The sequence below is a fragment of the Neoarius graeffei genome, chromosome 18 (genome assembly GCF_027579695.1).
Source record: "Neoarius graeffei isolate fNeoGra1 chromosome 18, fNeoGra1.pri, whole genome shotgun sequence".
NCBI lineage: Eukaryota > Metazoa > Chordata > Actinopteri > Siluriformes > Ariidae > Neoarius > Neoarius graeffei.
In genome coordinates, this window is record NC_083586.1 from 33,830,416 (window position 1) to 33,855,948 (window position 25,533).

General features: G+C 40.7%; 1 protein-coding gene across 1 annotated transcript in view; it reads right to left on the bottom strand.

Annotated features, from left to right (window-relative positions):
• Nucleotides 1-25,533, bottom strand: part of sugt1 (SGT1 homolog, MIS12 kinetochore complex assembly cochaperone) — a 76,155-nt gene that overhangs the window by 31,021 nt on the left and 19,601 nt on the right. Inside the window, exons 4-6 of the mRNA XM_060898722.1 lie at nt 16,067-16,136; nt 15,658-15,728; nt 12,847-12,900 (exon numbers count right to left, since the gene is read on the bottom strand). Of these exons, the coding sequence (XP_060754705.1) occupies nt 12,847-12,900; nt 15,658-15,728; nt 16,067-16,136 (195 nt within the window). The remainder of the gene's footprint in view (nt 1-12,846; nt 12,901-15,657; nt 15,729-16,066; nt 16,137-25,533) is intronic.

The following is a 25,533-nucleotide window of genomic DNA, read 5'->3' on the forward strand; positions in this document are numbered from 1 at the left end:
GCTGAACTGAACACCCAAGAGATTCCTTTAAGCTGGGAAGGGTGTCAAAACAATCCAAATCGAAGTGTTCAGAGCACAGGACGGATGTTGGTGAGGGCTCCCACTTGTCACGAGTGCACCTGACTTGCCTCACCCACTTCGCATGCAGCTCGGGATCTCTGGGAAACTTGAATAAACTTACCCCATCCTTGTGGGTTTTGGAGCAAAAGCCGGCAACACAACGCGAAGGCATAATAACTATATATATATATATATATATATATATATATATATATATATATAAAAAATATATATAAAATATATATAAAATATATATATATAAAAATATATATAAAAATATAAAAATATATATAAAAATATAAAAATATATATAAAATATATATATATATATATATATATATATATATATATATATATATATATATATTTTTTTTTTTTTTAAATGTATAATAATGTATAATAATAATAATAATAATGACAAACTGAACACCTGTTGCATCAACAACAAACTGGTAAGTGAGGAGGAAGGTTCTTTTGCTGACGTCATATAGCTCCTCCTCCTCTTTCGTCTCCTGGGTGCTGCAGCCCCGTCAAATTTGCCCAAATAGCCACGTTTATCATAACTTGTAAAATAGGTGCCTTCGTGAATTAATATATGGATCATCGGGAATTACTTTTTATGTTATAAAACATCGCCAAAGATGTCAAAAACGTGTCATCAGACCTTTAACCCAAGCTCAGGACTGAATCGGTGTAGCACCCATAAGAAAAGAAGTGTATTGTAAATGCGATAATTTTAGAGTTTATAATTTGAGAAATACTGGAAAAATTCTTATAACCCTCACTGCACTCATCCAACTTGTGTCCAATCAAACACTCTCAAGGAGACAAGTGTGCCGCTTTCATAAACAAACATTACAGCAGCAGGTGGTTGGTATCAAAAAGACTATTTGCGTCGGTTTGTTCAAGCAGTTTTCTGCAACCTATTCCTTTTTCTTTTGCATGTCTGATCATTCCTGCTCCAAAATCATGATCTCTGCTCAAGTATCTTTGACCTTACTCCAAAAACAAAATCACGCATAGATCCTGAATGACGGTCTACGCGTTATGATGCTCAGCTAATGAGTGCATAACATGGCAGGCAAGCAAGAATTTTAAGATATTGATAAATGTCAGCATGCTTCTAACTTGGCCAGAAGGCTTTTCCCCCCCCAAACTGTTGCATTTTATTTCACCGCCTTGCGTTTAATCAGCAGGAAGCCTTATGCTCTCACGGCCTTGTGAAGATCACTGAAAGGGAGAGGGAAAAAAAAAAAAAAAAACTGCTGCAGGCAAACACAGCCCAGTGGCAGCCTGAGGCACGGTGGTTGGAAGCCTCGGCTCCGTTAAAAACAAAAGTCGCAAAGGGAAAATTAGCAGTGAAAAATACCACACATTTAAAAACAAGTTCTATAAAGTCTCAACCACTGCTGAGTTTCTATAATATAATATAAGCAGCATTTTCAGTGCATTTTGAATGCTTCAATAAGTTCGCCCTCCGATTTCCTGTTTATTTTATATTACATACATACAACCCACTTAATTAGGGACATTCAAGCAGTTATCTAAAATCAGCCAATCGTGGCAGGAAAAAAAAAAAAAGAGAAAAAAATATCATGTAGATACAGTTAAAGCGCTTTAGTTAATGTTCACGTCAAATATCAGAATGAAGAAAAAGTACAGTGCCTTGAAAAAGTATTCCTACCCCTTGAACTCTCACATTTTTCCACCTTACAACCACAAACTTAAGTTTTTCAGTGAGATTTTATGTGATAGACCAACACAGAGTAGCACATAATTGTGAAGTGAAACGAAAATGATAAATGGTCTTCAAAATTTTAAACAAATACAAATCTGAAAAATGTGGTGTGCATTAGTATTCAGCCCCCTGTACTGTGATACCTCTAAATACAATCCAGTGCAATCAACTGCCTTCAGAAGTCATCTAATTAGTTAATAGAGTCCTACTGTGTGTAATTTACTCTCAGCATAAATACACTTGTTCTGTGAAGGCCTCAGTGGTTTGTTAGAGAACACTGAAGAACAAACAGCATCATGAAGACCAAAGAACTCACCAGACAGGTCAGGGATAAAGTTCTGGAGAAGTTTAAAGCAGGGTTAGGTTATAAAAAAATATCCCAAGCTCTGAACATCTCAAGAAGCACTGTTCAATCCATCATTCAAAAATGGAAAAAGTATGGCACAACTGCAAACCTACCAAGACATGGCCGTCCACCTAAACTGACAGAGCGAGCAAGGAGAGCACTGGTCAGAGAAGCAGCCAAGAGGCCCATGATCACTCTGGAGGAGCTACAGAAATCCACAGCTCAGGTGGGAGAATCTGTGCACAGGACAACTATAAGTCGTACACTCCACAAATCTGGCCTTTTTGGAAGAGTGGCAAGAAGAAAGCCATTGTTGAAAGACAGGCATAAGAAGTCCCGTTTGCAGTTTGCCAGAAGCCATGTAGGGGACACAGCAAACATGTGGAAGAAGGTGCTTTGGTCAGATGAGACCAAAGTTGAACTTTTTGGCCTAAATGCAAAGCGCTATGTGTGGCGGAAAACTAACACTGCTCATCACCCTGCACACACCATCCCCACTGTGAAACATGGTGGTGGCAGCATCGTGCTATGGGGATGCTTTTCTTCAGCAGGGACAGGGAAGCTGGTCAGAGTTGATGGGAAGATGGATGGAGCTAAATACAGGGCAATCCTGGAAGAAAACCTGTTGGAGGCTGCAAAAGACTTGAGACTGGGAAGGAGATTCACCTTCCAGCAAGACAATGACCCTAAACATACAGACAGAGCTACAATGGAATGGTTTAGATCAAAGAATATTCATGTGTTAGAATGGCCCAGTCCAAGTCCAGACCTAAATCCCATTGAGCATCTGTGGCAAGACTTGATAATTGCTGTTCACAGACGCTCTCCATCCAATCTGGCTGAGCTTGAGCTATTTTGCAAAGAAGAATGGGCAAAAACTTCAGTGTCTAGATGTGCAAAGCTGGTAGAGACATACCACAAAAGACTTGCAGCTGTAATTGCAGCAAAAGGTGGCTCTACAAAGTACTGACGCAGGGGGGCTGAATACTAATGCACATCACATTTTTCAGATTTTTATTTGTTTAAAATTTTGAAGACCATTTATCATTTTCGTTTCACTTCACAATTATGTGCTACTCTGTGTTGGTCTATCACATAAAATCTTAATAAAAAACTGTGAAGTTCGTGGTTGTAAGGTGGGAAAATGTGAAAAAGTTCAAGGGGTATGAATACTTTTTCAAGGCACTGTATCAGAATTATTTCATGAACTACTGATTTCCTGGGATATTCTCTCGCTTTCTCGTCTCTAGAGTTTATAGAGAATGGTGTGTGTTGGGGGGGGGAAGCTCCCAGGAATGATACAGTAATTTAAATGATCACTCTTTACAACCGCGGTAAGCAGAAAAGCACCTCAGAACGCACAACGAGTGGACAACGAGTGTACATCCATCAAGGTGCAAAATCAAATCGTGCCATTTCAAGGGCATTGGAAACCTACACCCGCTACTAAACACTTCAGTCACAGAAAGATGGACGCTTTGGAAGAAATCTAGTTTATGTTTGGCATCAAATACATACTGAGTTCTAACAAACCACACGTTCACAAGTGGTGGGGACAAAGCCAGGCAAATGGAACAGTGTTGGGGATGTACTGTATATTCAGAGCAAGTTATACTTATTCTATGCTACAAGGTGCTCGCAAGCTCCAAGCTTTCTTGGTATGCACATCACAGGGAACCTCTCCTGGACTCTCAACACCACCTGTCTCGCTAAGAACGAACAGCAGTATCTTCACTTTCTGCAGAGGTTGAAAAAGCAAAGCTCTCCCTTCTCATCCCGAGCATATTCTATGGGGGAGAAAAGAGCATCCTGACTAGCTGTCTCACTGCTTTGTATGGAAGATGCACACAGTCTCAGACTGAGGCCCTACTGCCGACTGGAAGAACAACTCAGATCATTGGGGTTTCTATACCCAAACAAACGCAGCATCTGCAAGCCCACCAGCATCAGGGCTCGACATTAACGGTAGTCTGACTGTCCAGGACAACCATCAGTTGCCCCCTAAAAATGAAAAGTTCCTCCGATCATGATGCATTTTTGTTTTTATGTTCCTTTTGGGAAGAAAACACACTGGGTGAAATATTTTGACAAAATTCAAAAGTTTAATGGTGGCACCAGGAGCTCAAAGTTATGGAAAAAGCTGCTATTTTATGACTTTTATGACCAAAATTTCGATCACTTTTCATGAAACATTATGGCACCTTATAGAGTATACCAAATATCTTAGATACACATTTTTAGTACATATTCTAAATATATCAAGCACAGTTTGAGTTTTAGCTGTTCACTGAATCATTGTTCAACTACTTTTAAACAATACAAATGTATTATGAATCACATTAATGCTTCTCAATCCCTTGCAAAGGTTCTTAACATGATCTCTGGGTCACAAGGAATCAATAAATGGAGTCCAACATTGTGATTCAAACCTTACGTGAAAACATTAAGCGTTTTCTGGCAAAAAATGAACCTCATGGTGCCACCATTAGACTTTTGAATATGGTCAAAAAAATTTTACAGGATGTCTTTATTGGTGAAAAGGAACACCCAAACAAAAATGCATCAGATTTTATGAAAGTGAGGGCAACTGATGCACCCTAACAACCAAATCCGCATCTGCCTGTCCTGGAATTATTCCCAACTCTTCTGTAAGTTCCGGGAGCCTCCTGCATATTGATAGCAGCTCCCTGACGCCCGCAAATTATGCCGCTTTTCGACTACCAACGCGGCTGAGTCGGGCTGAGCGGGGCTGTTGGAGTTGCATTTCGACTACAACCGCGCTGAACCGTGCTGGCTGGAAGTGGGTGGACACATTGGGTGGAGTTAGCGAAAGTGGGTGGACGTCAGGTGATGTCGTTAGGCGGCGCAAACAGTGACATCAGTGATCTTTTAAGCGGTAGTCTCACGACCCGGATAGTAAACAATAAACATGGAGGACATGGAGTCGTTAGTGTTGCTGGTCTTGGTGCTGTGGCTTGTTGTCACCGACAACGCCAACAGATACTGGCAAGAGCGTATAGATGAGGCGAGGCGCATAAGGCTTCATAATTCTCGTAATTCTCCTTCTTCCGGGTTTACGGTGTTTACAGATCCCAGCGTGCTCGCCGGGCGTGTGTGGGCATGTGAGGACACTCCTCCTCACCAATCAGTGCACAGGGGAGTGTCTCCTCACGCCCCTAGCCTCACTCAGCTCGGTTTGGCTCGCTTCAGCCCCACTCCAAAACCGTGCGAGTTTTGGGGGCTGAGCAGGGCTGAAGCGAGCCGAGTCGTGCTGTTCTTAGATAGTCGAAACGCGAGCCGTGTCGGGCTGAAGTGAGCTGAAGCGAGCTGAAAAAGGGTAGTGGAAAAGGGCCATTAGATACAATATCCCGGAATCTACAGCACGCGAAAGAGAGCACATCCTGATTGCTCCGTCTTGCTAAGTAGCCCAATCATTTCCTGTGTGGTCGGCCTTTACTGTACAGTACGTCTTCTCTCCTGGACCGAGAATCCATCAGTTCAGTGTATCCAGGAGCGTCATGGAAGAGCGTCCCAAAAAACTCGAAAATACAAAACCTACTTCACCTCAGACGACACGCAAGTGTCCCCTTGTCTAATAGGCGTAAAAAATAATGGTGTTGCGTGCTGTACTGCATGCAACAGTCGCTTTAGCATTGCCCATGGCGGGGTAAACGATTGTAAGACATGTTGAGGTGAGTTTAAACAGGCGTTATTTGTTCACATGCATATTTATACTAGCTAACAATAAATAGTATAGTCTACATATTTTGTCGTCTCATTTTCTTCATACAGGCCTATATAATTTGGCTTACAAACGAGACAAAATTACTCGGAGTATTATGTATAGCCACCCCAGGCAATATAGTAAATGATACCTTATGCTTTATGTGTTTTAGGGACCACGTCTTGTAGAGATTTTCAACAATCATTTTTAATAATAATTATTCAAGAGTCACATCAATACAGTTCCAACAAATCCAGTTCAATCCCCTCAGTGATCCGGCCACGTTATCGTTTACAAAATTCCAGGGAAGCCGAGTACACCAGGTGTGCGCGCGTGTAAAAATAACCATGTTGTAATATCTAATTATTGATTATTAGACTTTGAATTCACCAAAATCCGAGAAATGGCAGTCGAATATCTCAATAAAATAAATATCTGTGGTGAATCTTCATTTCATTCGGACATTCAGTGTATTTTTCTTTTGTATGGGTCACATTTACAAAATCACAAATGTAAAATATTTTGCGGGAATTTTATGACTGTGCCAAACTCACTTAGAGTTTGTTTTCATTTACAACGCGATTCTGTCCCCCTTATCATGTCCGACTTGTTTCCGTTCAGTTTCATTACTTTATGCTTCAAGTTTTACTGGATTAATCAAGATGTAGCTTTATTTCCTCTAGAAGCTTCGAATTTGAGGGAGTCTAAAGGCCTCTGCATGCTCTTGCGACAAGGCTTTCGCAGACAGTTGTAATTTATCGTTGAGAGGGGAGTAATAGGCGTGCGCGATGTTATTCACCGCCATAACGCAAGGGGGTGCAAAGTCGCGAAATCGCTAGGAGTACTTGGTGGGTGTGGTTAGTGGAGTGTTTATCCTCCGGTTACTTATAATGACTAGAACTGGAGTCGTATAGATGTACGCACTTCCTCACTTCCTCGATCAACCGCTCTTCGTGCTGCTCCATCTTCGCTCGTGTTTTTAAAAATGGCGGTCGTGAAAACAAACCAAACCGGGAAAGTAGGGAAGCGTTAGTGCGTGTACAGCGGATGTAGAGTGGACCAATCAGAGCCCTCTTGTCTGCGAGGCTTCTGCGGTGGTCATGATTTTTGGGAGGTGCGCGCAGAGCGTCTGTGAAGGTGGGGGGGCTACGCAGACGCTGTCTGCAACGCCATCTGCGAGGACTGGGTTGTCAGCATAAATTGGCCCTAACTTAAAACTGCAGATCGGGGAATGGGTTAGAACAACACATGCACCATAAGGGCACTCTGGATAGTTTTTGCTTAATGCAGGGCTGTGAAATAGAAATGACAAAATCCGAGGAAACAATTTTAGCAGGGGGTCTGGGGGGAGCAGTACCCCAGGAGCCAGGGGCCCGCAGGGCCCCAGAAGCTGAACAGATTTTGTGTAGATTGATAGATTTGAAGCATCTCCTGAAAGCAAATATTTTCTCAACCATGCCATTTAATTTGAACTGTTTATTATTATTATTATTATTATTATAATAAATTGAATATATAAATGTGAACAAGATGGTCTACCTGGTAATCTATAGTTCAACAGCTTCAATTTCACCAATTCCACATGTTTTTTTCCTTTAACATGGTCAACCAAACGCGTTCTTCCACCAGAACCGTACTTCACATCCTGATGGCACAAGAATGCAGTAAGCTTTCCCCGGTTCTTTTATCTTCCGTATGTGCTCATTCATTACCGGCTTTAAACTCCAGCCATCACCAATTCCATGGATTTTTGATGCGGTTTTCCTTGGCAAATGTTTTTGACATCGTCGGTCTCACCATCCTCCCTCTGAACGATGTCCCTCCGTGACACGGACATACCACGAAATTCTCCTTTTCAAAAACGTTGATATCGAAAGCGTGTTTAAAGAGCACAAGATTCACGCCGTGGTTTGTAAGCATGGCGCAAATGCCGTAAACCGGTCTGTCATTGCCGCAAAAGAAACCTACCCCCCCCCAATTTTTATTGCAAAATTAGATGATTTACTAAAATGATATTTTTGGCGGCCAAATTCGCGGAATTCCGGGGATTTTTCACAGCCCTGTTAATGTTAGAGTTAAAGTTTGAGTTTTATTGAAGACTTAAAAATCATTACAGCACAATGATGATCATAACTATACCTGCTTTTTGGTAAACTTTTTTAACCACTTTCCTTTCACTGAACTAGTAAATGCATAGTAATAAAAAGGTTATGGGTCAGGACAACTGAAAAATCTTGCTGCTTGTCCGACTGGACAAAGTGCATAAAAGAGTTAACGTCGAGCCCTGAGCATCCTTTTGTAATCGGGTAAAAGGTACCGGAGCTTCCATGCCAACCACGTCCAGTCATTGCTACAGATTCTTCCCTGATGCAGTCAGAAAATAACGCACTGCCGTCTCTAGACGTTTACTTGGACTACGTTCAGACTGCACCCTGAAACGACCCATATCCGATTTTTTTGGCCATATGCGACCTGTATCCGATTTGTTATTGACAATCTGAACGACGCAGATCCGATTTTTTCACATGCGACCCAGGCCGCTTGGATATGTGGTCCTAATTCCGATGCATATCCATTATTTTCACATGCGACTGCAGTCTGACCGGACAGGTCGCATTCATGCGACCTACACGTCATCAACAAGAGACAAACGTCACTATTCTGCGTTGGGTAATCCCGCCTCTTTGGTGGAAAACAACATTTGTACAGTTTTCAGAATTTAAATAGACTTTTATAGAATTGATCAAGCTAATGGTGGATTTGGTAGGGACCTGGATGTTGATCTGTTAGCCTGATTAAATAAAACAGTTTCTATAACTGATTTATAACTTAAACCATCCTGTATTACAAGATTATAAGATTGTTCTGGAAATTTCCAGTAATTTGACACCTTCGGTCTCATTAGTCTGCTGCCCACATTAATCAGATTATTGTGTGAGTTCCGCCACAAAAACCACATCGCCAGGTCTCGCCTCATCTCCATAGCAAACTGCACTGGTCTTTCTGCACCTTGAGCCAGCGCTGAGAGAAGCTGCAGAATTCAGCTGACTATAAACAATCTAAATAAATATTTATAAAAATGTAGAAAAAGTTTATTAATATGACGAAATAAATGTGCAAATTATTAAGCCTGAATTAAGAGTTTGGTAATACAGCGGCCGTATCCCAAATGACTGCCTACTGAAGCTCGAGTGCACTATATAGAGTTTAAAAATCCATTACTTCCTAGTAACATGTAGTGCACTTATATAGAAATTAGAGAGACATTTAGGAGTCAACCCTCGTTACCAGGCTACACGTTTTCATTTCAGTTCAGAAACAAAAACACACATGAGACCTCACACTAACACTAACCAGATAATTAAACAAACAAAAAGAAATCATTAACCCTTTGGTGACTGACCCCTTGAAAATGGTTCCTCCAGGAACGATGACGTTTCAGTTGTCAAGACAACGGAAAAACTAAAATACAAAAACAGAAAGATACGTCACAATGCTCTTGTGCACAAAACAAAATGCTCTTGTATTTGTATTTTAGTTTTTCCATTGTCTTGACAACTGAAACGTCATGGTTCCTGGAGGAACCATTTTCAAGGGGTCAGTCACCAAAGGGTTAAACATGAAGAGTGCGCTTTTTTTTGTTTACGTATTACGTAGATGTGCTTATTACGTGTCAATTTGCGCATGCGGGACACTTTTGGGTCGTTTTACGTTCATATTGGAGATCGCATACAAGTCTCATATCATTGGTAATGTGAACAGCCTAACAAAAAAATCGGATTTCACAACAAATCGGATATGGGTCGTTTCAGGTTGCAGTCTGAACGTAGTGTTGGACTAGTCAAACCCTTCCCAACACCATGCCACTTCACAACCATCAGTGCTCTTTAAAATGCTGGTATGGGAAACTTGACTTGCTGCTACCTTTCACTTGATATTGTTGTTGTACTTCTCTCCAGAGTCGGTAGTTTACCTACAACGGTTTCTCCCATCCAACACTATCCAAATAATGTGCACTGTCCTGTGCATTTATTGTATATTTTGCACTTGTCATGTGTTTGCACTTTATAGAGTCCTGTGTACTGCATTACTGTACAAACATCATTTAAAACACACATGTTCCAATGTGTGTGTACGAGTTATATAGAGGAATCACAAACCACTTGACCTGAAATGTAAGTGCAGTGAAAACACAGGTTTTACTAAACCCTGCTGACTCGCATGTTGCTTTTTACGGAAATGGGTCAGACTAGGGGGTGGAGCTAAATGTTGGGTTTAAAAAAAAAAACAACCACCACCATACACCTAAAATGAGGAAACTACTCACTCAGATTCAGAAATTGGTGTCTATAATGCATAGTTTTGCCCAAAGCATTTTAGCATATCGGGCCTGATACGCTTGCTCTGCCTGCCGATAACGCTTAGTCGCTTTAGTTAAAGTCTGATACGCTTAGATTTATACCAAGACGTTAAATTTCCTACCCACAAGTAACTCGATACATAGGAGAGCAAATAACAGATCCATTTACATATTGATTGATATTTGTGTTAAACAAGCGGCCTTTTTGTCCAATGTTTGTGTTGATTCTGTCAAAGTAATATGTCCGCGTGGTATGATCTAATCAAACTAATCTGTTGGCTAGGCCAAGATCATGTGTTCAAACCGTCCAATAAAAATATCAAAAGAAAACGTCAGACATCCCGGAATTTTCCGATTCATTATAAGCGATCTCATTGGCTGCCGATGTTGTCCCGCACCAGACGGACAAAGCCGACTGATTTATTTGATAGACTATTCTGTTTAGATTGTGAACGAGGCTTCTCCTGCCTAAAGAGTATAAAGACTCCAGCGAGGAATAAGCTAGGGGTAGACTCGCTGGACAATTTGATCCACATCAGCATGGATGACAGCAAGATGGACTATGAGAGCGTTGCCCAACACTGGGCCAAGCAAAAGCCGAGGAGAATTAATCTGCTTTAAAGGAGTCGAAAACTTAATTCATTAGTTTGGGTTTGCAGAAAGATTATGTACTTATAAACACTCTCACGAAGTGAAGTTGTCCAAATGTGTCAAATACAGTATAATTTCAAATAATAATCATAAGCATTTTTGGCAGTATGATGTCACTGGGATCCATTTAACAAAAGGCGGCTCCGGATTATTCTTGTGTTAAAGGCTCACAGTGACATCACACTGCCAAATATGCTTATCATTATTATGCTACATTTGACACTTGTTAACAAATTCTCTTCGTGAATGTGTTTATAAGTACATAATCTTTCTGCAAACTTAAGTTTTCTTTTCCTTTAAATATGTTTTAATCTTAATCTAGTCCATTTAATAAAGTGCCAAAATTTAAACTTTATAATATGCAGTTGTCTTACTTTTCTTTTCAGTGTAGCTTAGTGATACATATATTACGGTAATTGCATCAGAAACATTCTAAATCATTACAGTTATAGTAACACAGCAACTTATTTTAAGGTGGCAGGTCTTAGGTTCAGATCCCTTTTGCCCCTTTTCCACCAAAGCAGTTCCAGGGCTGGTTCGGGGCCAGTGCTTAGTTTGGAACCGGGTTTTCTGTTTCCACTGACAAAGAACTGGCTCTGGGGCCAGAAAAACCGGTTCCAGGCTAGCACCAACTCTCTGCTGGGCCAGAGGAAAGAACCGCTTACATCAGCGGGGGGGCGGAGTTGTTAAGACCAACAACAATAACAAGACCACGAAAGATCGCCATTTTTAAGCGACGAGAAGCAGCAGCTGTACAAACGCGAAGTCATCCATTATTATTATTATTATTTTATATATATATATATATATATATATATATATATATATATATATATATATATATATATATACACACTTTATTGTTACAGACTCAAAGGTCCAAATAATACATATAAAAATACACACTTACAATTACAAGACATTATATAAAAAAAAAAAAACATTTAAGATAGGCCTACATAAAGTTGGCTTTTCCAATGTTTCCACATGTCAGAAATATACAAAATATCACTCTCCTTTATATTACACAAACTCATGATGATAACATTTCTAGATTCATATAACCTACACATAAATTTGTGCATAAGTTTCCTCATCAGAGCCTGAAATGTAGGAACATTAGCATTTACAAACAAAGCACTTGCACTTTCCCACCTCGGGGCCTTAAGCAATATTCTCAGTGCATCATTATAAGCCACCTTAATCTTATTTATCTTTGCTTTGCTATAATTATACCAAATTATATTGTTGCTGCTTCTTCCGTGTTGTTTTTGCTTCGATATTCACGCCAAGGTTTAAGCAAACGTAGCGCCGTAACTGACGTATACAGCGACGTAATGACGTGGCTTCCCTTAGCACCGCGAGCTATGGAAAAGCAAACTGGTTCTCAGCTGGCTTGCAAGTTGAACGAGTTGTGAATCAGCACCAACACTGGCCCCGAACCAGCCCTGGAACTGATTTGGTGGAAAAGGGGTATTTGTGATCAACAGGAGGTCATGATGATCGATTCTCTTCATCGGATTGCATAAGATGGAGCAAACCGCTGGTCATATTTTCATGCACGTATTTTTGTTACAACACTACTTGATCAGAGATAATTAAGGGATCCCCATAGATTTTCAAATCTATAACAAAACAGTTTAACTTGCATGTTAAACTTTAAGGTGAAATTTCAAATGTGTATACATGAATACTATTTAGGTCAGAAATCATTGAAACACGGGTAAAATCTATCCTATAAATCATGGATCTAAAACCTCTCAGAGACCCTGAAAATGCACCTGAGAGCATCTATTTTCAAAACATTTTCCGGGGGGGGGCACGCCCCCGGACCCCCCTAGTTTCGCTTTGCGCCATTGGCGCTCAATTGTCTGTGTGTTATCAGGCCAGAATTTAGGGCTTTAAATTTTTTTTTCTGGGGAAAACACTGTAATGTCTGAAATGTAGTAATTAATAAGTAAACTTACTTGCCATTTTCTCTTCACAATTCTTGATCCACATTTGAAAGGCCTCATTAGCACCTGTGGAAAAAATAGAAACTATTGGTGTACACTGGAAAAAATTATTTGCAAGTGGTGGCAATTTTTACTTTAATGCAGATGATCATGTACAGTATGAAGCTCATACGAGGGAAAAAAGAATGGCCACACTGCTTAATATAGGAGTGTACTGGACATGGCAGGTTTTACATTTTGGGCAACGCAACTCACTTAGAAAATATTGAGGGCAGGTATAAACCAACAAGTAGAACTCAACACCAACAGGAATACCTCAATCACCAATAAGTCGAGTCCTCCTTGTTACTAATTTGCATGTCTGAAATCCCCTCAAAATATACTTCAAACAGGAAGGAAGCTATCGAAGAAAAAAAAACCTCAGGTCAACCCTGCGTGTATCCATTCAAAAGTGTAACAAGAATCTCATCTTGCCTCCACCATTAATGATAATAATAATAATAATAATAATAATATACATTTTATTAAGGAGCCTTTCAGGACACTCAAGGTCACCTCACAATACACAAACGACAATAAAAAGAAAAAAAAAAAAAGACAATATAAAATAAAATCAGCAGTAGCAGAGCCAAATCTAGGAATTTAAAAACAGGGGACAGATCCCTCACTAGCTGTAGAAACAGGGGACAGAAAATATTAACATGGGTAAAAATATCCCTCATTTGTTCCAGTTAGTGGGGACAGAAAAATAAGTAATACATTGGTAGATATTTTCAAGAGTACATCTATAAACAGAACAGTTTTATTAATAAAACTAAATACATGTAACAAACATTTTTATCAGATGTTAATCTATATAATATCATAACTATGGCACTATACATATCCTTTAATACAGTGAAATGAAAACCATATCAGCAAACACTTATCCACAGTTTATAGTATTGCACAAACATTTGAACTTTAAAAACGTAAAGATTTTAGATCAAAAACTATATGAAGAATTATATACTGCAAAACCTTACAAATACGACTAGTTTTCTGTTATATGACTAGGTTACTGTTTTACTATAAATCATGTGACTAGCCTATTTTTACCAATTTGACCACCAGTAGTATAATGTTGCATTTCAAATATGACTAGGTTAATATTACATCATTTGATATAGTTAAGTCTAAAATCCATGTAGTCTTGCCACTATTAATAATAAGATGAAAAATCTGACTTTCTGAATAAAATAAAATCACTCAAATATTTAAAAATGCTATCATATTTGTTTTGTTCAGACCACCTTTCATGAAAGTGAAAAACATTAAACAATCTACCTATGTTTAAACTAGATTTTGACATACCGTATTTTCTGGACTATAAGCCGCTACTTTTTTCCTAGGTTTTGAACCATGCGGCTTATACAAAGGTGCGGCTATTCTGTGGATTTTTCTTCCACCGCTAGGGGCGCTCTAACCGGAAGTAGAATCAAAAATAAGATAGACGAAAAATCAATGCAAAGAAGAATTAGCAGATAGAACATCTCATTCATCTCATTATCTCTAGCCGCTTCATCCTTCTACAGGGTCGCAGGCAAGCTGGAGCCTATCCCAGCTGACTACGGGTGAAAGGCGGGGTACACCCTGGACAAGTCGCCAGGTCATCACAGGGCTGACACATAGACACAGACAACCATTCACACTCACATTCACACCTACGGTCAATTTAGAGTCACCAGTTAACCTAACCTGCATGTCTTTGGACTGTGGGGGAAACCGGAGCACCCGGAGGAAACCCACGCGGACACGGGGAGAACATGCAAACTCCACACAGAAAGGCCCTCGCCGGCCCCGGGGCTCGAACCCAGGACCTTCTTGCTGTGAGGCGACAGCGCTAACCACTACACCACCGTGCCGCCCAGATAGAACATGCACGACAAATTACTAACTGGTAATTATTTTCAAATCCAGCAAAGATGATTAAAGTGACTTGTGGTTTCAAACACAGGAGAAATGAAGGTAAATAAATACCGGTTATTTTCTCTTGGTTCTGTTCCGTTTTAATCAGCAAAGTTGCTGCCGTGTTAAAAGGCACTGTTCGGAAAGAATCTGTTCAGGTACATACATGTACATTTACAGTACAAAATCGTTCTGTACATGCAGTAAACATCTAATTTTTCAACATAGATATCTGCGGCTTATAGCCCGGTGCGGCTTGTATATCTTTTTTTTTTTTTTTTTTTTTTAAATAGAGCGGATGCGGCTTATATACAGGTGCGCGCTATAGTCCAGAAAATACGGGTAAATGACTGGAGATGATCTCAAAATTCAGACTTCCTAAAAAGTATATAATCTCTATCATTTACAATCTTACAGTACCCAAGTCATCCAATCTCAAAGAATTCCAAAGTGTATATGAACGCCATTGGTTGCAGTATTTAGGTAATACGGTAGTGATCATAATTTGGAATATACCATAATTTAGCTGTTTGGTAATTTATTATTAAGCACCAAAATTAATGGTATTATTAATGAGACTGATTTAATGAGCTTGATCACTTAAAACCAATTGCACATACATATACCTACATAATTTATCTTCCAAGTGTATTCAGGACCATAATACTCGTGTTGTGGTACTTGAGACAGGTCTTAATCATGACCTGGTCTCAGTTTAGGTGGTCTTGACTATAACACAACACCATGTAATACCGCAATAGTGATTGACATTAAAAGACCTACTTCATTAGACATTTCAAAAGAGGTGGGGGGGGAATGCTTCAGGCAACTTATTACTCACTAACAATAATGTTTTGGTTGTGTTCAGTGACTCACCTTCAAGTCCTTTTCCAGCTGTGAAGGCCTGGTGTGCAGCACTGATGTTGTTAAGATGATATTCTGCAATTCTGAAAACAAGAAACACGAGTAGATGTAATGAAATGTAAATCAAGTTACTGTAGCAAAATAAGGGCAACAAGACAGAAATTACGTCTCTAGCTTCTTGTGGTTTAGGCCATACAGAAAGCATAGTAGGATTGCTACTGTTCTTTCTGCATCTGGCAATATAACATTACACGCTGATTAATATTCAAATGTGTGTGAATAATAGATCACAATCTGAAGGAACTGAAAAGTGACTGGAACACAGTGTGTAAAACTGAAAATGGCCTGTTACTGACTAATCAGTATTTATAATAAACAGCCACGGAGTGAACGTGGGCGATCACGCTGTGTAAGAACTCACCCTGTTCTCAGGAATGCAAGCGCCATACCAGGCTGAAGCTGCTGTGCTTTCTTAGCATCATCAACTGCTCCTAAAGGAACATGCAATTCAAACACAAATATCATCAGGAGTGGACAAGTCAGTAGCCTGGGACAAGCACATTCATGTCCAAGCTTTATGCTTGTTTGTTTTTGTAAGTGCATTCACAGAGGAGGGGAAGAAGAAGGGAAAAAAAAAAAAAAACATTTCCTAATATCTTTCATAAAACCAAAATAAAAAGTGGTCTTTTTCATAAATTACAGTAATATGATGTGCCCATGCTTCCAAATCACACCTCCTGCTGTGCAACACACTGGCCAGTTTAACTGATTTGACTAATCGTTGGTCTGCACCATTTTTAGATCCATCTACCTTAAACCGCGAGTTGGCCTAGTGGTTAGCATGTCCGCCTCTTGATCGGGAGATCGCGAGTTCTACTCATGGTCGGGTCATACCAAAGACCGTCATAAAAATGGTACCTACTGCCGTCTGGCAAGGCACGCTGCAATACAGATGCGAGTGGGAAGTCAAACTCTCGTGGTTACCAGAGGACTAGCCCCCCACTGTAACCCTAGCTATGTAATAGGCGAGAGGCCGAGGGCTACGGAAATGGAGCTCGGCGCCACCCTATGCGCCACATGGCGTAGGAAGGGACTTTGACCTGTGTGTCCCGACTCAGGTCGCATGCCGTACGGGCAAGAACAGTAACCAAATTCAGCACAGGGTACTGTATAACACAGATCACTTGGCCATGGTAAAACCAACAACGGGTATGATCTCACAGTTATTTTATCAAGCCAACATGCAGTGAAAAAGAACTACAAAACGGTGAATGGCAAGACACACCGTTCACAAGTACACTTTTAGTAACGCAAGGTTTATTCCATTCATTCCAGCTTCTTAAACCTTCACAATGCGACAGATAAAATCACCATAAACATGATCTGAATTCTGACCATTTTACAAGGAGTGCGACAAAAGTATTTACCGTAGGCTTGTGCAATACTGACTGTTCCCTGCTTGTGATTTACCATTTAAAAACAAACCTCAAATTTAACAAATAAATAAATAAATCAAGATAGCCGAAGAAGAAACAAGAAAATGAGCATCTCCACCAGTTCAGGGTTAAGGAGACTACAGGAAGGTGTAATATCAGCTGTGCAGGTTTCCAGCAGCAGTAATTGTCAAAACTCAGCTGAAATGGTGGACTTTTATGGTCCGTTTCTACTGCATGGTACTAGCTTGACTCGACTGTACTCATTTTTGGTATCAGGTACTTTGTTTCCCACTGTAGATAAATGTAGCTGGTGGTCATCGCAACACCTCCTGAAATGGCCGTGATGTCATCTTCAACGCAACTTGCACAGGAACAATGGAGGATGCGGTTTCTCCAAAATGTGGCCATTTTGTCACAGCGAGGAGACGGATTTCTCCTTTGATCCATCACGTTTGTCATCTTCACTGCTCATTCAGTTGGTGTGAAATAAAAAAATAAAAATAAAAAAGTGCGCGCGCGCAGTCTTTAAATGTCACCTTTTGGCATCACCTCAGCTCGCTTAGATCCTCGATGGAGGTGATACCAAAAAAAGAACCAGATATCATCCATAACTGCTACCTGATGGAAAACCGAAAGAAGTGAGTCGAGTCAAACTCATCCAGTACCATGCAGTGGAAAAGGGCTATCCGGTGATTCCACAGTAAATATCAGTAAACAATTAGATTAGATGAGATTAGATTAGATAAAACTTTATTGATCCCTTTGGGAGGGTTCCCTCAGGGAAATTAAGATTCCAGAAGCATCATTACAGATCTCATCTCATCTCATCATCTCTAGTCGCTTTATCCTTCTACAGGGTCGCAGGCAAGCTGGAGCCTATCCCAGCTGACTACGGGCAAAAGGCGGGGTACACCCTGGACAAGTCGCCAGGTCATCACAGGGCTGACACATAGACACAGACAACCATTCACACTCACATTCACACCTACGCTCAATTTAGAGTCACCAGTTAACCTAACCTGCATGTCTTTGGACTGTGGGGGAAACCGGAGCACCCGGAGGAAACCCACGCGGACACGGGGAGAACATGCAAACTCCACACAGAAAGGCCCTTGCCGGCCCCGGGGCTCGAACCCGGACCTTCTTGCTGTGAGGCGACAGCGCTAACCACTACACCACCGTGCCGCCCATCATTACAGATAAACAGAGAAAAGAAATAGAGAAAAACTTCTAGATAATTTATTTTAATTTAAGTATTTACATATACAAGTATAAAAAGAATAAGATATGGGGAAGAGAGGAAGGGGGGGGGGGAAGCGGCAGTAAGAGAGATATTGCACTTTATATTGCACATTGTCCGGTATTGCTTATTTTACAATCTAAAATAGATAAAATCCTTTTACAAATAGGTTGTCTAATGTCCACGTGGCCAACATTTTCTGTTATTCTACCGCTCAAAGTGTCTGAGCGCTGACTGATGTACGAGAGCACAAAAATAAATAAATAAATAAACCTCTCTTAATCCACCAACTTCAACATTAACAGTACTTGTGTTAAATCCAACACTTCGTTGTAATCTTTTAAGGTCAAAATATATTAGTTTACAAATAAATATCGTGAACGGATGTTAAAAGTATACTCGTCAAACATAGATTAGTTTAGGCCCCCCCCCCTCCCCTCCCAAAATGGCGGCGCGCGTGGTTGCAGCGGCTCATGGCTCTTGAACTCGGATATGCTCTGACTTTTCTGTCTATTTATTTTACTGTGTGACTCTCTTCGTGCAATAATTTATAATGTGCGGTACTTTATAAGGTGACTCTCTCTGTGCAATACCTCACTCCATAATGTGAAACGCAACACATACACCTCAGGACTGTGCACCTTACACACAACACATTCACCTCAGGACTGTGCACCTTACCTTACCTTGCAATCAGGGCTTTGAACCGGTTCAAGGAACGAAAACTGGGAACTTTTTCTATTTCACATGGAACAGAAACGAAACCAGAAACTTATTATTTTTTATGTTCCGGAACAGAAACACTTATTAAAAATAATGGTAACCGGTTAATACCGGTTTTTATTTCGTTCCTCAAAGTTTCTGTAGCCTACAAATAAAAAAGTCATTCTTCTCCTGCGCAAGTTTCTATGACCCGCTGGGGTTCACTTCCTGTGTGACGTTCGCTGACTGAATGGAGAGAGCGGGAAGGTGGACTGCTATCACGTCTCCACGTGATAATAAGTGCATTACTGAGTGTCTGAGCAAAGAAGAGCCTGAACGTTGCAACCTCCCTATTGGCTGTTTGTAAAAATGTATCAATTGTTGCCCTTCCCACGGGAATCATCGCGGACTCGAGAGACGAGACCTGACGAGTTAGTTCATTGGTAGCAGAACAAAATGTCTGGACACAAATCGGGTTTTCAGAAAAGGAAAGAAAATAAACGGAGGGTCGAAAATACAAAAAAGGAGGCAGAAAATGCAAAACGAGTTTTAAGGTAGGACAAATGGTTAGTTTTCTGAGGCAGCCCGCCGTGGCTGCCTGCAGGCTTATTTATTATAGCCCATTTAGTTAAAATAGTTGATATAAAATGTTTATAGTTATAGTTATGTGACGGTTGTCCTGATTTAGACTTTTTTTGGGGGGGGTTGCGCGATGTTGCACCCGGGTCCAGATTAGGGCAGAACCGGCCCTGGCTACATTTCAGGTGTAGTTTGTTTTATGTATGTATGTACTTGCATAGATGTGTACTTGGTCTTCCAATATGGCGCCTAACAAAATCTCGCGGCGCGGTGACGTCATGCGGTAGCCCTCTATAGGGCCTGACTAGCCTTTGGTAGCACACTAAACGAATTATCTTTCATTTTTGGCACTTTTTCTGTTTGTGTAGATGGGAAGACATACTGAGAATCCAAATCGCCAACATTTGAAATAATAATTGTTTTGAATTATTTCTTGTCTTATTTAATGAAGGTTGTAATAGAATTAGCCTACATTTGGCTTAAGCTGGATGAGACAGAGACATAATTTTATAGCCATTTGTTAAACAGCTGACAGGGAACGTAATTAACCGTTCTGGGAACGCAATTTTTTTGTTCTAACCGGTTCGGGAACGTCTATTTAATGGTGGAACCCAAAACCGGAAACGTTAAAATTCCGTTTCTGTTCGGAACGAACCAATAGGAAAAAAATTCTGGTTCAAAGCCCTGCTTGCAATACTTCATAATGTGTAATATTTTATCTTAGAATGTGACTCTCTCGTGCAATAATTTATAATGTGCAATGAGCAATACCTCACTCCATAATGTGCAACACATACACCTCAGGACTGTGCACCTTACCCTCCTTACACCCTCCCCCCCCCCTCTCTCTCTCTCTACACACTCTTTGCACTGTTATTGGAGATGCTTTAATCTCATTGTACATGTGTATAGTGACAATAAAGGCATTCTATTCTATTTATTGCTATAATATCCGATATATGTACAGCGAACAGGGTGGACAAAAAAAAAACATGAATAATACAGCTTTTACAAAAAAAAAAAATCAAGCCAAGATGAGGAAATAAGCACAAATAAAACAACAAGAACCTCTCAAGGGCTACAAATATGAACCTAACACAGTAGAATTTCAGAGGATTTAAAGCTAGACAGCAAGGTATAACCTAGGCCCTATTACTCAAAAGAAAACCCTGGGGTCATGAAAACGACTAATACCTTTTCATGGACTTTGCACACTTACTTTATCAGAGTTTTTCAAAAAAATCATGAATGTTCAAAAAGTTCATATCTGAGTTCTCTGATCTGATATCTGCTGTCAATGGGCGCTTACAAAGGATATGCTCTTCAGTTTGAACCGCAGCACAAGGGCATAATCGTTCATTGCGTGGGGTCCTAGCCCATCGGCCAGTCTCTACAGCAAGACCATGAGCCGAAAGGTGCAACCTAGTGGTTGCTATTCTCTCATGGTCTGCAATGTCAGACGAGGTATATATACCTAGCGAGGATAAGTCCGGGTTCAAATTCCTATACGTCTTAGACCGTTCTGATGAGAGGACAACGTTTGCGCAGCATGTTATATCCGCCATCACATGATCATCTGCATTTAGGACACTTTGTAGGTACCTCATGCCAGACATTTTAGCATCACTACAGATCATCCATATGGTGTAAAACGGGTTATTGGGGAACCCGCTTGTTATTTAACATGTGACAGAAATCTTCGCTGAACATTTATCACTTTCGCTTGTAACAAACGGTACTGGTTCTTTTAGAACTGGAGATCATCGGGTGCCGTCTGTCTGACTCCTAGAAGAATTTTCAAGGCTGTGTTACATACAGACTGGGCTGCGTTCTTGCCTGATCCCAGCCAGGACTCGCAACCATACCCGGTGCACACGGGCGACTTCTCGTCGCAAGCGTGTTGCGATTTTTGGACGCAAGTTTCCCCTGGTGTGCGCGTTATCTGCGACCAGTGGGCGATTCAGGGAGGGGGATGCAAGTCATGTGGAAATCATATGACTACTTCGTGGGCTTAGCCTTTGGAGGTGATCGCTTTGCGATCACAAAGACACGCACGCGCTGCAATATCTCTGCAACATCTCTGCAACAAGTCAGCGATTGGCAGGTTTTTTTGTCTCAGAATATCAAGCATGTTTATTCTGTCGCAAGCAATAAACGAATTGCCGTCGCGAATATCCGCACATGAAGCAATTTTTCACTTGTGTCAAAAAGTTGCACAACCAAGTGACGGAAAAAAAATAAAAAAATCGCCCGTGTGTGCTGGGCTTTAGCAGGGCAGCATCCAAAACTTTGTTTCACCCGAAACAGGAAATCAGAATTCTTCATAAAGGCTGCACATTTACCAAGATGTTTTTGCTTACTTGGTAAATACACTGATGGCTTTTATTTCATATTAATAAACTCAAAAATTCTCCACTTACAGAAAGTGCAGGCGCCACACAAGTCCACAGTGAATATGTGAGATGGAGGAAAATGGGCGGGACTTCTAGACAGCATCAAGTAATATCAGAGTTTTCACAAATCATTCCAGATTCCTGCCTGGTCTCCCTTTCTGTTTAAGGTGGGCATACACTGTGCGATTTTTTCAATCGCGGTATTCAGCTGCTGCTCACACTGTACGAGTGAATCGCAGGGGTAAACAGCACGCGGCTTACGATTCCTGTTCTCACACTATACGATCCGATGCTCGGATGCGATGCTCGGATCCGATGCTCAAGATTTCAAACAGTTTTGATTTTCATCCGATCGATCGGGAGGAGGTCGTGGGGTGTTAATCGCTTGTCGTTACCCCATGTATACTACACGATCCGAGACGCACGATTGAGCCAAAACTCGGCCCGATCTCCAAAATAGTCGCACGAGTGAAAATCCTGTCAAATTCGGGCCAAAATTCGCACAGTGTATGCCCAGCATCAGGCAGAAAAAGACTGCGCTCTTACTAGAGTGTTCCAATGTTAACCTGCAGAGGTCCTTCACAAAATGTTTAAAGGTTGGCAGGTAACATAACATACAGGTCTATATAATATAAGGGAGTAAACATCACTGGATACTGTGGCAGAGTAATACTGTACAGACGTATGACTCGTTATTCAGAAGCAGCCCACGTTACAGTGTGCTTTCTTCTGACGCAACTACGGGAGCGTGGCAGCTCTCTCCTCTGTACAGTACAGTAAGGCACGGTGAAGAAGCTAGTTATATTTCGCAACTGTCGTCCTGCCATACAAGAAGAAGTGCCTCCCTTCATACTGACTTACAGTTCGACATCGTTTGAGTATATAACTACGGCAGTAACACAAGAAAGCGCAGCAAGGATGTAAACTGGAATCATGGGTTTAATGCTGGGACAATGTAACGCAATCGATTATGTAAATACGCCGATAAACGTTGTGCAGGTCAACACACTGAGTTATTGCAAACTTGGAAGAACGCAAGACAGCAGCGCCTAGCAGTGGAGATCCCCTGTGTAAAGGAATACGGAGTCTGGGAATATTTTAAGGGAAAAAAAATAATGTCCTGTGTAGGGCTGGGCGATAAAATGACAACGATACGTATCGCGATAGACACATAATTGATATCAACAGAAAATGCGTTCGATAGAACGTTTCGATAGAATGTTTTTTGTTTTTTTTCAAGAAACAAGCGTTAGCCAGAGCCCTCTCTGGTTTAGGTCCGCTTTCAATCAACTGTTGTTGCGAAGCAAGCTTGGTTGCATGAGCAAAGGCACTCGTCCTCTGGTGCCTAGCAACGCATAGGGAGTGACACGCTGATAGCCAATCATGTAACAGTATCGCGTTTGGTTGCGCCATCTCGTTGTCTCGTGGTCGTGTTTGTTTTTTTTCCAGAAACAGCGTGGCCAAGAAAAGAAAGATGAGTGCCGGAACGAGCGAGGAAATTGTGGATAAAGTCAGTAAGGTCAGATGTTACAGATGTAAAGTCTTAAGTCTACCTCAGTTTTACTTTAATTTCTTCTATGTTTACAAAACACTATTTTTATTTTATTAAACCTTCAATGAAAATATACTTGAATAGTTTAAGAATAGTCCAAGTCTACCTCAGTTTCACTCAATTTCTTTTATGTTTATAAAGCACTGCATATTTTTATTTATGTTTTTAAATGTTATTCACCAGACGGTGAACTTTTTTTGCACTAAACTTGCAGTAAAAAATTAAAAATATGACAGTCCTTCTCACATAGCAGGTTTTGCTATGTTTACATTTAACACTTTGCTCATGTTTTTATAACACTTGAGTTTTTTAAGCACTTTATTATTGATAATTGCTCAGTTTTTGTTGTGATCGTAACATTGAACATGCGTGTTGACATTCCTTGCTTATTGGCTGTCAGAGGAAGTTTAAAATAAATGTTTGAATTTAGTATTGTTCCCTCCTGGTCCTTATTTTAAATAGGTCATAAAATGTTTCAATAATTATCGATATCGACCAATATGAAACACTTATATCGTGATACAGATTTCAGCCATATCGCCCAGCCCTAGTCCTGTGTACACTTTACAAATGTGAAATGGCATATCGTAAGAGTACAACGACTACTATTAGGCATGGGCATACCTAACAACCTGCGTTTTCTCCCCCCCCCCCCATCTGTCCCTTAGAGTTACATGTCAAGCCTGAGATCGAGATGCTGACCTCTTCTGCTCCTCAGACCTGCCTGATCCCTCCTGATGCCCTATGTCTGGTTGGAGTCTCATCACATTGCCCTTGTGGAGGACTGCCCCATATGGACAGACGAAAGCCACACCTGGAGGACACTCTGGACACTTACAGTAATGCTTTTATGGCTGAGGACTACAGTTGACTTGCTAACTTTAGGACTGCAGTTGTCATGAACAGTTTTGCACTCAAGTTTCCATCAATGAAGAGTTACATCATCAACGAAACTGACTTCATGTTAAAACTGTTAATGTTATAGTCATGTTGTCTGTTGTTGCCCAAATGAGGATGGGTTCCCTTTTGAGTCTGGTTCCTCTCGAGGTTTCTTCCTCATGTCGTCTGAGGGAGTTTTTCCTTGCCGCCGTCGCCACAGGCGTGCTCATTAGGGATAAAATTAGCTCATGTTTTAAGTAATTCAAATTCTGTAAAGCTGCTTTGCGACAATGTGTATTGTTAAAAGCGCTATACAAATAAACTTAACTTGAGTACAACAATTATTCAGAGGCATCCAAGACGAAAACATTCTGGGAGGTTTTTTTTTTTCCTGAGGACGCCTAAGCTGTAATTTCATTTTCCCCCTAATGTTAAGTATGATCATTGTACTGCATACTGATACATAATGCTGTTTGGAAAAGCGCTGCATTCTATGATCACTTATTTTCCTGACTGGTGCTGCGCCGGCTTCTGCTGCCTGCCTCAGACATCACAGGAGCGTGCACGCACTACCTCCGACATAATGCGAGCCAGCGAAATAAACAAACAATACATTACATGTGTGTGTGTGTGTGTGTGTGTGTGGGGGGGGGGGGGGGGGGGGGTTTGAGGAAAATTTTATGCATTTTGTCTGTTACTGAAATCAGATTCAAACTGATCACATTAGTTCATTACATCCTGCGTCACTTGAAAAAGTGAAATTCGAGCCGACTATTTATCCTGATGTCCAGTTGAAACTGCACAAGTTTTCATTTCCTCTCCAGCATTACTGCATAACCACAAACTGCACTGCTTTTGTTAAACTGCCGAACTGGAACTAATTAATTTATTTGGAAAGATTCCTAGTTTGAATAACTTGTTTTATTTTTTTCACGGTCCAAATCCTGCGCTCTGATTGGCTGGCGAGCGGGTCCGTATCCTGCGGTACGGACCTCGGTTACGGACCTCTGGTAACTCGCTCATTCACAACAGCAGCAAACATAGTAGCATTTTTTGTCAACATTTATCTTTTTTTTATAAGATTTATTGAAAAGATTATCAAAAATC